Source organism: Moschus berezovskii, chromosome 18 (genome assembly GCF_049115385.1).
Source record: "Moschus berezovskii isolate FMDL1 chromosome 18, NW_MosBer_1.0, whole genome shotgun sequence".
Taxonomy (NCBI): domain Eukaryota; kingdom Metazoa; phylum Chordata; class Mammalia; order Artiodactyla; family Moschidae; genus Moschus; species Moschus berezovskii.
The window spans coordinates 36,854,724-36,871,157 of record NC_142477.1 but is presented as its reverse complement, the minus strand read 5'-3'; the positions used below and the strand labels follow the sequence as shown (position 1 = coordinate 36,871,157).

At 41.1% G+C, this 16,434-nt stretch overlaps 1 protein-coding gene across 1 annotated transcript in view; it reads left to right on the top strand.

Moving 5' to 3' along the window:
• The window catches only part of ADAMTS12 (ADAM metallopeptidase with thrombospondin type 1 motif 12), a 391,698-nt gene that overhangs the window by 220,230 nt on the left and 155,034 nt on the right, over positions 1–16,434 (top strand). Inside the window, exons 6-7 of the mRNA XM_055422207.2 lie at positions 8,551–8,675; positions 11,528–11,677. Of these exons, the coding sequence (XP_055278182.2) occupies positions 8,551–8,675; positions 11,528–11,677 (275 nt within the window). The remainder of the gene's footprint in view (positions 1–8,550; positions 8,676–11,527; positions 11,678–16,434) is intronic.

The window sequence follows — 16,434 nt, the reverse complement described above, 5'->3', positions numbered from 1 at the left end:
TAAGAACAGGATAGAGACAAAGCTGGGGTGGGAGTGAGTTGGGATGAAGCCAGCCACATGGCCCCAGATCACTGTGCCATTGATGGGTAGGGCCTTGGGGTGTCAGGCTGGCTTGAAGGAGCAGCAGGGCTGACAAATAGGAAGGAGATGTCTGTTTGCACAGAGAATGTCTCTCCAGACTTAGTGTTGGGTTCACTTCTGTGAGACTCTGGAGTTAAAAGCCTACTGACTTTGGCAACTCAGACTGGTGACCTCCCCTGTCCCCAGGGTGATGTGTGGGTCTGTAATAATCTATAGAACTGCTGCTTTTTCAAGATAAATGTCAAAAATATGGGCAATGAATTTGTACACTCACCACTTTAAAAAATATCAAGTATCTCTTCCTCTGACCATCAGATGAGTTATTCCTTAGGTACACTGGAAGTTTTCAGGTTAAACTTTTAACTGCTTTTCTCTCTCTGCCTGTTCTCTTTCTTCTAAGAACCTAAGCCTGGCTAGCAGAGCATGATCAAACTGTGCAGTGAATTACAAATTCTCTAGGAAATCAATACATGATTTTTTTTCATTATAATGAGAGAAATTACAAAGAGTACAACTTATAAAAGCCACATTCTTGCAAAATCATTTTCTCTCTCCCGTTTGGGACTATTTCTGCAAGCCATTGCTGACTTCCTCTAGGTCACCTCCCTGTTCAATCAGGTCACATACTCAAATGAATAGGAAAGGGGAAGTGAGAAGTGAATTGGACTGAAGTGGCTGGGAAAATGAGGTGATAAAAAATGATGAAGGAACAAAAAGGGAAATCTATTTTTGTTTACAAAGGAAATAGGAAAAAATTTTGTGTGGATGGGGGTTTGTTTTGAGAAGTGCAGATAATGACAAGGATATTTTATAGGAAATGTTCAATACAAGTTTCCCCTTTTTCATTGAGCATCAGTGTCATCTATTCTGTATCTTGGGCATGCTGAGAGCCAAATGGTGTTGAGGTATAGCTAACCATGGCTCCTGGGATCACATGCATTCAAGAAACTTGAGTATTTCTTGGACTTAGCCTCTTATGAGACTTGGAGATGAAGAGCCTGAAAAAAGTTGTGCTCAATTAAAATTTCCTGCAAGAGTCATGACATCTACTAGGAAAGTAGTAACATGGAACTTGTGTTAAATGCCACATACTGCAGATGAAAGTTCTATACAAGGGCAAGGTACCGAGCTACAAATGACCAGCAGCTCAGTTAATTGCACTTGCTTTGGCTGTAAGAGGAACTGGCAAAGGCAATAAGGAGAAAGCAAGCATGATTTGGGGGTAGACTTGGGGCTCTAACACTTTTTTTCTTTCTCATGTTGATGAAAATTCAATTAACTACTAAGCTAAGAGAAAAAAGAATTTTATAATATGGAAGGCAGATTCTTGGAAATCTCTGAGAGTAACATCACACAATTTTAACATTTCACCCTAGTGCGGCGAATGCTGTGAACTAAGATGCACACGATATATTTGTAGAAAACTACTCCAGATGAGGAGGCAGGGAAGACTTCTTGGAAATGTCCCAGTTGAATCTTAAAGAATTAATTGGATGTCGAGTAAGTTAAAGGGAATAAATAAGGAGAGAAATGAGGCTTTCTAGACAGAGGAGGCAGCCTGAAGAAAGCAAGGAGAGAAAGACCATATGTCTGGGGGTGGGGCGAGTGGTAACACAGGCAGTTTGAATGTTGCTGGAACACAAACTGTGAGGTTGAACATGACGGGAGGGCTTCCTGGAGGCTAGACTTTGAAAGGTCTCAAGTCTCGCATGTTGATATGAGCAGACTTTGGTTTTGGCTGGGTCGACCTGGTGATGGCAGGGAGGATAGATTTAAAAAGAAGAAAGAAGGAGAACAGTGAAAAGATGCTGCAAGAATTAACTCAAGAATAAAATGATGAGGGTTTGCACTCAGACAGCTGGGAGGAAAGACGGAGAGAAGGTTGAACCAACAGCACATTATGACAAACTGGGATGTTGAAAGAGAGAGAGGAGACCAATAGGAGGACACCGACTCGATGGTGGTTCCTGTAACGAAGAAGGTGCAGAAAGAATAGCAGGTTAATAGGGAGACAGAGGGTCAGGGATGTGGAGTTAGGGCTACCTGTGGTGCAAGCCAGAAGGGTGTGTCCATCAAGAGATTTGGGTCCATGAGTTTGAACTCTCGGGGAGGTTGGGAATGAGATATAGACTTTATAGGTGGTTACCCAAAATAAAACTGTGATCAAGAGTGAACTAGTAATAGCAGTGAGCCAAAAAGAAGACGAGCTACTCTAGAACAGGCCTGAGAGTAAGAAGAGGAAGGAGAGCTAGGGGTCTCAGAAGTAGAGGGTCTCTGTCTGTGATTGTCTCCCGCTGGTGGTGGGAACGTGAGGTGGGGGAGATAAATAAACAGTAACCATCAATATGTGAGTTGCTAAATCTTTCCAATTGCTCAAAGCGAAATATTTAGAGAAGTGTCTTCCAACTCATTGGAAGAGACCCTGATGCTGGCAAAGATTTGAGGGCAGGAGGAAAAGGGGACGACAGAGGATGATGTGGTTGGATGGCATCACTGAAGCTATGGACATGAGTTTGAGCAAACTCTGGGAGATGGTAAAGGACAGGAAAGCCTGGTGTGCTGCAGTCCATGGGGACCCAAAGAGTCAGACACGACTGAGAAACTGAACGACAACTTCAGTAGTTTGGGAACCACCAGTCCTGGACTAGTAGCTGCAAAGCTGGCATTCCAACCTTACTCTGCCAAAACCAGCTCTGACTTGGCTGAAGTCCTCCCCTGTAAGACCTGGATCTCCTCACTGTTTAAATGAGAGGACTGGACTTATAATTCCTAAGGCCCTTCAAGGAAATGGACTCATAGTAACGCTGGGAAAACTGGAGGCAGAGCCCATGCGGCAGGGTCTGGAAGATGACTGCTTCCCCAGGTCCTTGCTCACACTTGGATTTGGCTCAGTATCCAGGGAGAGTGGATATTTGTAGACATTCACTTTTCCTTAAACAGACACACATGTAGATTGGTGTGTAAGTTCTTGCAAAATGATGAGTCCAATGCGAAGAGCTGACTCATTTGAAATGACCCTGATGCTGGGAAAGATTGAGGGCAGGAGGAGAAGGAGAAGACAGAGGATTAGATGGTTGGATGGCATCACTGACTCAATGGACACGAGTTTGGGTGGACTCCGGGGGTTGGTGTTGGACAGGGAGGCCTGGCGTGCTGCAGCTCATGGAGTCGCAAAGAGTCAGATATGACTGAGTGACTGAACTGAACTGAACTGAACTGAACCAATGTACTTGTTGTTTAGTCACCAAGTTGTGTCCAGCTTCCAACCAAAATGCAAATGGACAATATTGAAGTAAAAAATTGAATTTTTCCGATCTGACAGTATCCCACCAGTGACTGTGAGCCCGAGGAGAACATTCTAAGAGGAGCTCCGTCTGCTTCTGCTTGTGTGGCCACTTCGGCTAACAAGCCTTTATATTCATGGTTATCAAAATAAGAAGCTTAACTGAACTTCAGAGTGCATGTGTGGATGTGTGTGTGTGGGCTCTTCCCACCCACTGTAACACATCTGAAAGATTATAGGTTCCCTTTGATTTAAAACTGTGAGAACTCACATATAATTAATTAGTAAGTTACCCATGTAGACCGATATTTTAAAGCATTTTGTAAGACCTGTTGCAACCCTCTAGGAGAAGGAAATGGCAACCCACTCCAGTGTTCTTGCCTGGAGAATCCCAGGGATGGGGGAGCCTGGTGGGCTGCCGTCTATGGGGTCACACAGAGTCGGACACGACTGAAGTGACTTAGCAGCAGCAGCAGCAGCCTTGGTTTGGGCCAATTGTTACTTTTAAGATATTAAAAATTTCTTGAGATAGTTTAGATTCACATATAGTTGTAAGAAATATTTCAGTGAAATCCCTTATACCCTTTACCCAGTTTCCCCAAAGGATAACATCTTGTATAACTTTGCTACAAGATCAGAACCAATAAATCGATATTCATACAAACTACCTCTCTTATTCAGATTTCACCAGTTTTACAAGCACTTAGATGACCCTAGTGGTAAAGAACCCGCCTGCTGGTGCAGCAGACATGAGACTTGGGTTCAATCCATGGGTCGGGAAGACCCCCTAGGGAATGGCAATCTACTCCAGTATTCTTGCCTGGAGAATCCCATGGACAGAGGAGCCTCCCAGGTTACAGTCCACGGTATCGCACAGTCAGACATGACTGAAGTGACTGAGCATGCACATTGATTGTGTCTGTTTACATTTAGTTCTATGCAGTTTTAATATGTGTAGATTTCTGGAACCTTTACCACAGTACAGAACAGTTCTTTACAAAGATGCCACCCTTTGATACCTCCCTTCTGCCTACTGACCTAAAATCCTGGAAAGCACTAATCTGTTCTGCATCTCTCTAATTCTATCATTTCAAGAATGTTACATAAATGGAATCATACACTATGTAAGCTCTTGAGATTGGGTTTATTTCATGTAACCTCTTGAGACTGGATTTTTTTCATTGTTCTTAATTCCCTTGAGATCCATCCAAGTTGTGTGTATGGAAAGTTTGTTCCTGTTTAGTCCTAAGTAGCATTCCATGGTACACGACAGTTTATTTAACCATTCACCCACTGAGGGACATTTGGGTTCTTCCCAGTTTTCTGCTACCATGCATGAAGCTGCTGTAAACATTCCAGTACGTTTTGTTTGAGCGTAAGTCTTCATTTCTCTTGGACAAATGTCCAGGAATGCAGTTGCTGGGTCATATGATAGTTGCATGTTTAGTTTTTTAAGAAACTTCAAACTGTTTCCATAGTGGCTGTACATTTTACATTCTCACCAGCAGTGTGAGTGACCCAATGTTATCATATCCTTGCCATTGTTTGGGTGCTGTCACTTTAAAAAATTTTAGTCATTCTGATGGGCATATAGTAATGTCTCATTATACCTACAGTTTTTCCTCTGTCATGTTCTCAGGTCTTAGTGACCCCTTTAGGTACCTAATTTTACCTTAAACACAAAGCAAAAAGAAAAGGATTTCTTCAGATACTAGTTTTCCTGCAGAACCTGGTAAAAGAATATGTTCTAAGATTTTTTTTTTTTCATTTTCAAAATCCTCCACAATTTCTTTTGTTTCTTTTGTCTATGGTGAAAATTCCAAAGGCATGTTTCCATTATGTAAAAGAAGATGGGTTGAATGATTATACCCATACTCATTTTTAAAAGATACTCAAAACTTAAGCTTTCTTTTTTTCTTTTTTTTTTTTATCAAGAGCCATTTTTTTAAATGATACTTTTACAATGAGAGGTATTTTGCTGCTAAGGCAAATTGAAAGCAAAGGTTTTCAGAAAGCTTTGATTAATTCAGAAAATTATGATGCTCCTTGAAGTAGAAAAACAGAGAAGTTGGAGGAAGCCTAATGGGGTGAAAGGGGCTTCCGTGGTGGCTCAGTGGTAAAGAATCCACTTACCAGTGCAGGAGACACAGATTCGATCCCTAGGTCAGGAAGATCCCCTAAAGGAAGAAATGGCAATCGACCCCAGTATTCTTGCCAGGAAAATCCCATGGACAGAGAAGCCTGGTGGGCTATATATAGTTCATGGGATCGCAAAGAATCAGACACAACTGAGTGACTGAACAACAACAACATCTTATTATGGTTTTCTGATGGTTAATAAGGTTGAACATCTTTCTATTGTGCTTATTTGCCATCTAGCCCCTTCAGTGACATGTCTCTTCATGTCTTTTGCCTGTTTTCTAGCTGTTCTTTCATTGTTGAGATTTGACAGATCTTTAGATTTTCTAGAGAAGAGACCTTTCTAGAGACAGGACCTTGACAGCTCTCTGGCTTGCAGATCCTTTCCCTCACTCTGGAGCTCTTCTGTTCATTCTCTTTACAAGGTTTCTCCCAGAACAAAAGTGTTTCATTTTGATGAGACTCAGTTTTTCAATTTTTCCTCTTCTGGATTATCTTATCAGTATCCAGTCTCTAAACTTTTTTCCTAGTCTTGGGGACCCAAGATTTTCCCCTGATTTTTTTTAAGTTTTATAATTTTTTTTTTTTAATTTTACGTATCGGTCTGTGGTCCACCTTGAGATAATTTTTGTATAAGGTGTGAAGTTTAGATCAAGGCTCATGCCCTCCCTTGGAAGTTTGTAATATTCTGGGTACAGATCCTGTACATATTTTATTAGATTTATGCTAGTTTCATTTTCTTTGGAATAATGCAAAATGGCATTATTTTTTAATTAATGAGTATGTCTTTCACATCTTTCCTCTCCCCAAAACAAACAAGCAAATGTCGAGTTTAAAACAAACCTCAAAGCAATCTGGTGATAGCTGATGGTTTGTTTTATAGCTTGCCTTCCTGTCTGAAGGAGAGGAAGTAAGGCACCATTCTTACGAGGCTGGTCACCAGTTATTAACAGCTCCATCTAGGAGCCCTTGTCCTCAGAGACTTTGATTCAGTAACTGACCTGAGCTACCTTCTGCTAGTTCTTTACTTCTCTGAGGTTTAATTTTCTCTTATTATAAAATGAAAATAGCAATACTTTCTTTATAAATAATGCTGACACCAGTGAAGAGCCACCAGGGAAGCCCAAGAATACTGGAGTGGGTAGCCTATCCATTCTCCAGGGGATCTTCCTGACCCAGGAATCAAACTGGGGTCTCCTGCATTGCAGGAGGATTTTTTACCAGCTGAGCTACCAGGGAAGCCTATAAATAATACTAAGAGGGTGCAATTAAATTAAAAAGAGAATTTATCTACAACTAGCTGGCATATAAATAAAGATCAATAAATGTTTCCTTCCTCCTTTTCTTCCTTTCCTCCTTTCCCTTTCCTTCTTCCCTCCACCTTCACTTCCTCTTTTCCTCCTTTCTATTTGTAGTTTGTACCATCAGGCCAGTTCTTTATTGGCAGATGTGGTGGGTTTCTTCCAGTAGGGTTCTTGCTCTACCTTCAGTTTGACTAGGAGACTGACAAACTGTGCCCAACTAGCGCTCCAGAACCTCTCCTCCTTCACCACAGCTCCGAATCACAGCACGCCAGGCCTCCCTGTCCATCACCAACGCCCGGAGTTCACTCAAACTCTTGTCCATCGAGTGGGTGATGCCATCCAGCCATCTCATTCTCTGTCGTCCCCATCTCCTCCCACCCCCAATCCCTCCCAGCATCAGAGTCTTTTCCAGTGAGTCAACTTGTTGCATGAGGTGGCCGAAGTATTGGAGTTTCAGCTTCAGCATCAGTCCTTCCAATGAACACCCAGGATCGATCTCCTTTAGAATGGACTGGTTGGATCTCCTTGCAGTCCAAGGGTCGCAAAGAATTGGACACGACTGAACGACTGAACTGAACTGAACTGAATGAGGATTATTAAATCATGAAGTCTATTTCTTCTCTTTAACTTCTTTACTCTAGGAGTTCAGTGAGTTTGCATGAGCAATAAGCCACCTTTCTGTGTTCTCATGAGGGGAAGGTGATTTCTGGTAGTCAATCAGTACGGATGGGGGGACCTTGGAATGCTTCTAACAAGCAACCAGAGTCTCTCAGGCCCTGTTGAATTTGATTGTGGGTCTCATCAAAATACAGAATATAGAGAAAAAAGCTCATAATTTGATGTAGAGACAACCTGAAGTTCTTGGACTGATCCCAGAGTAATAGACTCAGATTAGAGTAGGCCAATGTAGGTCATCATTCTCCCTATAGACCCCACCCTGTACAAGAGATGGCTATATAGAGACTCCACAGAAATGAGGTGGGGGAAAGAAATTTCTCCTTTAAAAATTCAAATTAAACTGAAGTCCCTCTAGGGCTGATTATGTTTTTTCTTCTTCATTTGACAAGTGTTCATCCAGTTAATTTGGAACCAGCCCTCTCCTCCCATCTTCAATAGTAACTGTAGGCCAGCTGGATATGACTCAGGAGCCCTTGATGTTGTAGGCTGGGCCATCTACTCCAGCATCCTAATTGTTGTCAGACAGTCAATGATCCTAAATGGTTAAAAGCCTGGAGAGATTATGTCACCTTCTGATCTTCATCCATGGATATCAAACCAAGATGGAGACCATGGACAAAGAAATGTTCCATTCATCCTGGCAGGATACCTCATGAAATGAAGGAACTTTTTGTTGAAAATCTATTCATTTTGTATTAGAAATGAAAATACCTCTTTGGCATCATATTGGCTTTGGAAACAAAGAACTACTAGAAATAGAACATCAAACAGGTGTTGGTCTTGGCTAATATATTTTTAGTTTTCCTTCAAGGTCTACTTGTCCCAGTGATCATTTCTGTCCTATAGTTCTCATCTTTATGTTCTTTTAGTGGAAGTCATGGAAACAATAGTGTTTAGAGCAGGAGAGTGGCCCAGAGGAGTATGTTGGCTTCCCCAGATTCTTGCCAAATGTCTGGGGAGCACCCACCCAGAGCTCATTTCACTTGGCTGCTTTTGGGGCCTAATGTGATGGGTCCTGACCACAGAAATCTCACCCGTGCCAATCTCTCCCTCTTCTTTCTCCAGCAAGGATTGAAAATAGTTCACCATGCAGAGAAGACACTGTCCAGCTTCTGCAAGTGGCAGAAGAGCATCAATCCCAAGAGTGACCTCAACCCTGCCCATCATGATGTGGCCGTTCTTCTCACCAGGTACCCCAGAGCCAGGGATGGTAAGACGGGTGGGGGGATTGGCAAGTGAAAGGGTTGCCAGGTATTCAAACTCATGAGATTCTTCTATTCTCTGTTGTTCTGGGTCATTTTAAAGGGAGTTTCTGTGAACTAGATACCTCCTGACTCCTATCCCAGTAAGGGAGCAGTTAGCAAACTTGCTAAATTATCACAGCTCTCCGTGTTAATCAACTGCATCTGCTTGTTCCTATCCCAGAGATGATTTCATCATTAAAACTGGCTTCTCCGTGCAGCTCTGTAAACAATCAGTAAGCTTGTTTGCAGATCCTCATTAAAGCCTCCTATAATTCTTCACCATGGAATTTCTTATCCTTTAATTTTATTTTTTAAAAATTTCCTGCAATCTTGAAACCTGCAACTCTTTCTACAGAAATCAGTCTACAGAAAACATTAGGTTCATCAGGACTTGTGACACCTGTGTTGATTGTAACTTCCCTAGGGAATAGGTTGGTGTGGGTGTAGAATCTAAGCATAGAGGCTTTGGAGAGTCAGCAGGCAGCCAGGGGCTGTGAGGACCCAGGCAAGTGGCCCAGAGAAGACTTCAGTCTAGGCGAGACCTGGCTGTAGGAAAGAACCCTGGATCATGGAACCAGCATTGGCCAGCAGGCAACTGTGTCTCAGCTGTGTCTCTTTTCTTTCTCTGAAAGCAGAATAGTTTCACCTCTCATTCTCACATGAATGAATGAGTGAGTTAATGATAGCTGGCTTTTGAGGGGCATTTGACATGGGCCAGGTTCAGTACTACATCTGTTAGAACCATTATCATTCCATGTAATCCCCACAACAACCCTGATAGATCATTACTATCAATCATTCCTATTTTACAGATCGAGAAACTGAGTCTTATAAATTATGTCACCTGCCCCAAATCTCACTGCTTTTAACAGGTATCCGTTCAGTTCAGTTCAGTCGCTCAGTCGTGTCCAACTCTTTGTGACCCCATGAATCACAGCACACCAGGCCTCCCTGTCCATCACCAACTCCTGGGGTTCACTCAAACTCATGTCCATCGAGTCAGTGATGCCATCCAGCCATCTCATTCTCTGTCATCCCCTTCTCCTCCCACCCCCAATCCCTCCCAGCATCAGAGTCTTTTCCAGTGAGTCAACTAATTGCATGAGGTGCCCAAAGTATTGGAGTTTCAGCTTTAGCATCAGTCCTTCCAATGAACACCCAGGGCTGATCTTCTTTAGGATGGACTGGTTGGATCTCCTTGCAGTCCAAGGGAATCTCAAGAGTCTTCTCCAGCACCACAGTTCAAAAGCATCAATTCTTCGGCAATCAGTTTTCTTCACAGTCCAACTCTCACATCTGTACATGACTACGGGAAAAACCATAGCCTTGACTAGACGGACCTTTGTTGGCAAAGTAATGGCTCTGCTTTTTAATATGCTATCTAGGTTGGTCATAACTTTCTTCCAAGGAGTAAGTGTCTTTTAATTTCATGGCTGCAATCAGCAACTGCAGGTATAGCAGGGACTTAAATCCAGTTAGTTTGACCCCAGTAGCCATACTATCACCCAATAAGAATACAAAGGATCTGTTCTTTTCTTCTTATTATGATCATTTTTCTTCTTTACAACAGAGTTCTGGTTTCAAGTTTTGATGAACCTCAACCAGCTCCTAGACAGCAGAGAGAATTTCAAGTTCTGAAGCAGGATTTCTTAGTAGTAACACTATTGGCATTTTGGGTTGGCTAATTCTTTGCTGTGAGGGTCTGTCCTGTGCCCTGGAATTTATTTAACAGAATCCCTGGCCTCCATCCATGAGATGTGAGCAGCACCCTCCTCTAAGTTGTGACAGCCATAACTGTCTCCAGACATTGCCAGAAGTTCCTGAGGAGGGTGCAGGGAACAAAACCAACCCCTGTGGAGAATCTCTGCTCTGAAGGAGCAGGTAGGCTCAGGAAGGGAGGGAGGGAGAGGACTGAACTGGTCTCTGGAAGACTAGACTGAGATCCACTTCAACAGAGTTGCCTACAGAGGAGCTTTCAGTACAAGGTGGATTTGGTGTGAACACACCTTGTGAAATGGGGCTGGTGGATTCATGTCAAGGCATGTTTTTTCTTATACTGTGTCCAGTGCTTAGTGGAGGTAAAGCTGCTCCCTTATTGGGAGCTTATGCGCCTTACCTGTAAGACCCATATTTTACAATCCTTTTGTCACTCCTTTTTATCCTCTTTATTGCTGGATACTTAATAGACACTCAGTGGACAGCTTTTTAAGGGGCCTAACTTCCTCGTATCCTGTGAGATCCTAGGAGTCTTTCTTTGTGTATCCATCCCCTCCCATAGGCAGTATTGTTAGGGTGGTGGGACCGGAGAGACCATGAATTTCTCTAGTTGGATTGATGGGACCAATTGCCTTTTTCATGAATGAATAAAAGTTCTCAGATACCTTTTGAACACATACCTCAGAAAGGCCAAAAACGCATTTCATGTTTGAAAAACCTCAACCACTGATGGTTGTCCTTTCCCCGTTTAAAAGTTTGATTAATTCCAATTTTCAATCAAATCCTTCTCTCATGTGTCAAATAATATAATTTGGCTTCCTGAGATTAAGAATAAAAGCAACTCAAATTAAAACATTTGCTGTATTTTCATATATTTCTTTGGGTGTGAATGAGATTCAATAATGAAGTGGTAAAATCAGAATAATCCTAGTGAATTCAAAATCATCCCCTAAAATTTATGTGGACTTTAAAAAACAATTTTAATCACGCTTTACAGAACATATTGAATGTGAATTCATGGCCAAATGGGTTTTTTTCTAGATTTCTTGAGCCATCTCCATATCCCTGTTCTTTGCTTTCAGAAAAGACCTCTGTGCAGGTGTCAATCACCGCTGTGAGACTCTGGGGCTGTCCCACCTGTCAGGAATGTGCCAGCCTCACCGGAGCTGTAACATCAATGAAGACTCTGGACTCCCCTTGGCTTTCACAGTTGCCCATGAACTCGGACACAGGTAAAGGGCCGAGGAAACTGAGATCTCCTTCTCCTGATCATGCTTCAGTATCGGGGTGTCAGGAGAATCAGACTGCATTGTGGCTTGAGAATCACCTCCTAAATCTCTGCTTTCTCATCTGTAAAGTGGGTGTGTGTAGGGGATTGGGGAAAGACACAAGTTCAATATTCCACTGTCTTCTCTGCCCTGACCACTTGTACCATCAACATCACAGAGTCACAGAGACCACTGCAAATCTCTGAGTTAGAACAAGGTGAGCAGAAACAAGGAGATAAACTTTAACTTAATTGATTAACTCAGTAGTAATTCCTATTTAGTTCTTATGAAATAGTGATGTTAATAGTGTTTAATATCACTAAAAAGTCACAAACCTTAACATTCTTTGCCCTTCCTTTATGCCAGACAGTTCACATTGTGTCGTTGACTTCTCTCAACAACATTATAAATTAGATACTATTGTTTGCACCATTGTATTTATGTGTATTAAAGGAGGACACTGAAAAAAAGAAAAAAATGGAAAACTGCTTTAAACTTGGAAAGATTATCAAACACCAGTTAACAGGAAGTCCAAGTTGTCACAAAAATGTGTAAATTTGGTTAGATCAATTGATTGAAGGCAGGTTTCAGAAATTTTTGGTAAAGGAATGTTGAGAATTCTGGATTCTCTGAGTATCAGAGAATCAGAGGTTCTCAGGAGGAAAGATCTTAGCTTATTTGTAACTTAAAATATTGATGTATTTATTAACCAGTAATGAGAAAACATCATACTAGGTGGAAGCTCAGAGTGGGGAGTCATATAAATGGCTCAACTGCACCCCTACCTGTTATATGGCCACTAGCCTGAGAGAAAGCAAAACACTGGGCATATTCTGAATGTCCAGCCAGAAAAGAGGTGGGATTAGGAAGAGCTCTGTTGACTAGATTATTCAAGGCCTGGCCTCTCTTGTCTGGGCTTTCTCACCATTTTTCTCATATAATATTGGAACTTTTCAAAATACCTTTACCTAAAGTACTAAACCAGAGTATTGGCTTGGGAATTGGGACATGTGAGTGATTATTCTGGCTTTTCCATCAGCCAATATTATGACCTTAGAGAATTCCCTTCACTTCTTTGTGCTTATTTTCTTTTATCTGAAATGAGTAGATTTGAGTAGGTACTGTGATTTCTTTGATCCTTACCAAAAAGCCCTGGGAGATAAATGTGCTACAGTGTAGTATCCTTAATTATAAAAAATTCAAATACAGAGAGGTTAAGTGACTTGCTTTTAATTAAATAAGATTGATGACAAAATACTGAAAATACCAGGCCAGAGTTCTTGGCATGTTGATAATAACTTGGCAAAGTGAAAATTATTCTTATGTGCAAAAGTATAGGCACCCTCAGTCCTGGTACATGGAAGGACTGTCCCTTGTGGCCTCGAATAAAGTCACTGGTGTCAGCAGCATCTTTAGTCAAGCAGTGTCAAGCCATATAACTGGATCAAACTGAGAAATGATTGCTCAAGGCATTCTCAGCAATGGTATGCGCAAGTTGAAGAAAAGTGAAGACTTGCTTGATAAGACATTCTCAAGTGCTCACTTGTGTCCAAAGAATGGATCCTTTACCCTCAATTCATTTTGGCAGTTTTTAAAAAGTAAACTGATACTACTTATGATCCAGCAGTTGTACTCTGGGCATTTATCAAGAAGAAATGAAGATGTATGTTCATATTTAAAAAACCTATACATGAAAGTTTATAGAAGCTTAATCTTAATAGCCCCAAACTGGAAGCAACCCAGGGATTGTTTCAATTCAATGTGGTGAATGGTTAAACAAACTGTGATGGATCCATATCATGGAATACTACTCAGCAAGAAAAAGGACCAATTATTGATACATGCCGTGACCTTGATGAATCTTTGAACAATTATGCTCAGTGAAAAAAACTAATCCCCAAAGGATATATACTGTAAGATTCCATTTACATAGCATTATTGAAATAATAAAATTATCTAAATAGAGAACATATTAGTGGTTGCCAGAGCTCAGGAAGTGGGTCTGGCTAAAAAGTGCAACAGGAGGAATTCCACCAGCTGAAAATGTTCTGTGTCTTGACTATATCAATGTCAGCATCCTAGCTGTCATATCGTATTATAGTTTTGCAAGATGTTACCATGAGGGTAAAGTGGGTAAAGGGTACGTGGGACCTCTTTGTATTATTTATTTACAATTTGCATCTGAATCTATAATGATATAATAATATAAATTTAATATGTAAATATAATGAATTAAAATTTTGAATCTTAAAAGAGGGCATTGGGCCATGTACAGTTGACCTAAATAAAGCACTACCTTTTAAATGGCAAAAAAGTTTAGGGTCACTCATAGGAAAGACAAAATTGGGGAATTCAGTGGTTAGGACTCTGCTCTTCCACTGTTAGGGGCTCAGGTTCGATCCCTAATCAGAGAACTAAGATTCTGCAAGCCGAGTGGCATGACTGAAAACAAAAAAAAGGAGAGGAAAGAAAGACAAAGTTGAGGAAAGACATATAAGTTTGAATTTGAGTGATAGAAAAAATACTTCGGTAAGACACAAAATGGAAGAAGAGAAGACATTAGGAGTACCCTGAGAAATTTGTTCATAGCACAAGATGCTTCTGAAATATTTAGTTCTCTTTTTAGATATAAAGTTTTAACTATCTGTAGACCAAACAGAAACACTGGGCATATCAATGAAACAGCCTGGTGCCAGGAAAAGAAAAATATAATAAGCCACTATCCTAAGTTACTATGTGAAGTAAATTTGCTAAGTCATGTCCGACTCTTTGCAACCCCATGGACTGTAGCCTACCAGGCTTCTCCGTCCATGGGATTTTCCAGGCAAGAGTACTGGAGTGGGTTGCCTTTTCCTTCCCCAGGGGTTCTTCCCGACCTAGGGATCGAACCCAGGTCTCCCTCATTGCGGGCAGACGCTTTACCCTCTGAGCCACCAGGGAAGCCCAGTGACTTAACTATAGAAAGTCACTATAGTTTAATATAAAAGATACTCCATTGTTCTTGAAAACTTGTTTATTTCATCACTGATTGCATAGGATTTGAAATAGAAAGTGAAGTTAACTAATCGGTTCTTTGGCCTAAATAATTGCATTTTTATTTTGAGAAAAAAATTTTAAGTTCCATTTATGAGAAGCCTAGATTATATCCATCGTCCATACCTATGCTCTCATCCCTTAATAGGTGAATTACCAAAATGAAGATGGAATTCCAGAAGGAAATTTAAAAACCTCTCTGAGTCCTAGCATCCTTTCCCTTGAAGTAATGAAAATATCATGATAGAGATGAACACTTGCAAGGCAACATCCATCCAGTATTTCCCATTTTTCTGGATTGGGATATTCCATCTATTTCACTTATAGAGCTTTCCTTGTTGCATATGCCAAATTGGTATTTCCTGAATGAGTTAGAAAAGCTCACTTTCATACTTTTCATGGTTCTTGTTCTCTGCTGGTTCTACTCCACCATAAAATGAATAGTAAAAGGCAAGAAATGTCTGACCAAGTGATACCCTAAGGCCCAGGCAGTGATTTAGCTTGCTGTTTCATGTCTGTAATTTTCATAAGGCCGTCTAGCAGGAAGTGTGAAATCAAGATGTGGTAAAGCAGGCTAGTTCAGCAGCCAGTGCCTGTAGTAGGCTCTTATTCCAAACTGCTTTTGTGGTTCATCCCACTTGCTGGGAAGTAGCTTCCTGGAAACACCTTTCATCCCTCTGACCTCATGTATTTTTCCTGTCTCTCATTTTTCACTGTCCCACTGATCCCATATGACTCGAGTGCTCCCCTTATATAGAGAGAGTAGACATGTCCAGAGGAACCTTTGTTTAGTAGCTTTTCTTTTCTTTTGTTGATTGGGAGCACAGAGGAGTGATAGAGCTGGAGAGGGGAATGCTTAGTGAACTAAAAGCTTTAGATGGAGCAACATGAGCTTTTGGAGAACTGATGTGTTTAGAGGGTAGGTTTGAAGTTACCCAGTATATAGGATAGGCTTCCCTAGTGGCTCAGTGGTAAAGGATATACCTGCAATGAAGGAGACCTGGGTTCGATCCCTGGGTCAGGAAGATCCTCTGGAGAAGGAAATGGCAACTCACTCCAGTATTCTTACCTGGGAAATCCCTCCATGGGATCGCAAAGAGTTGGACACAACTGAGTGACAAACATAAAGTATATAAGATCCAGACATCTGGCTTGTCATATTGGAATGGCTGATGCTAGAAAAGCCATTATTAATGGAGATTTTTAGAACCATGTTTGTTTAAGATTTTTCCTAATTATTAAACAGGTGAACTTGTGGAGTACTTAATGAACAGGGTAGGACTGGATTTTCAACAGCCTGGGGAAGGCCTGCTCAGAAAAAAAAAAAAAGACTTTCATTGAATTAAATTCTTTGTGGTTGGGTGATAAAAGAGCTTGGTAGATTAATTCTGTGACTCCTTTGTGAATTTTGTATTTATGTGGAATATGATCAGAGTCTGTAAGTAAGTTGATAACATCTTAATGCATTAAAAATAATACAAGGAAATTTCTAAATCCCACAAAAGCTGTTTTCTGCAAGTGTTGCTAATGTTGATCAGGAGATTTTATTAAAGTTGGATATGAGCTTTCCTGTCAGAGGAATTGCATTTCACTAGCAGAGTAAAAGGTCATAGTTTCCTCTGTTCAAATTTGGAAAGTTGAGCCAACATCTCCAGGTTGCAAGTGTCCAAAAAGCAGATTACAACAGA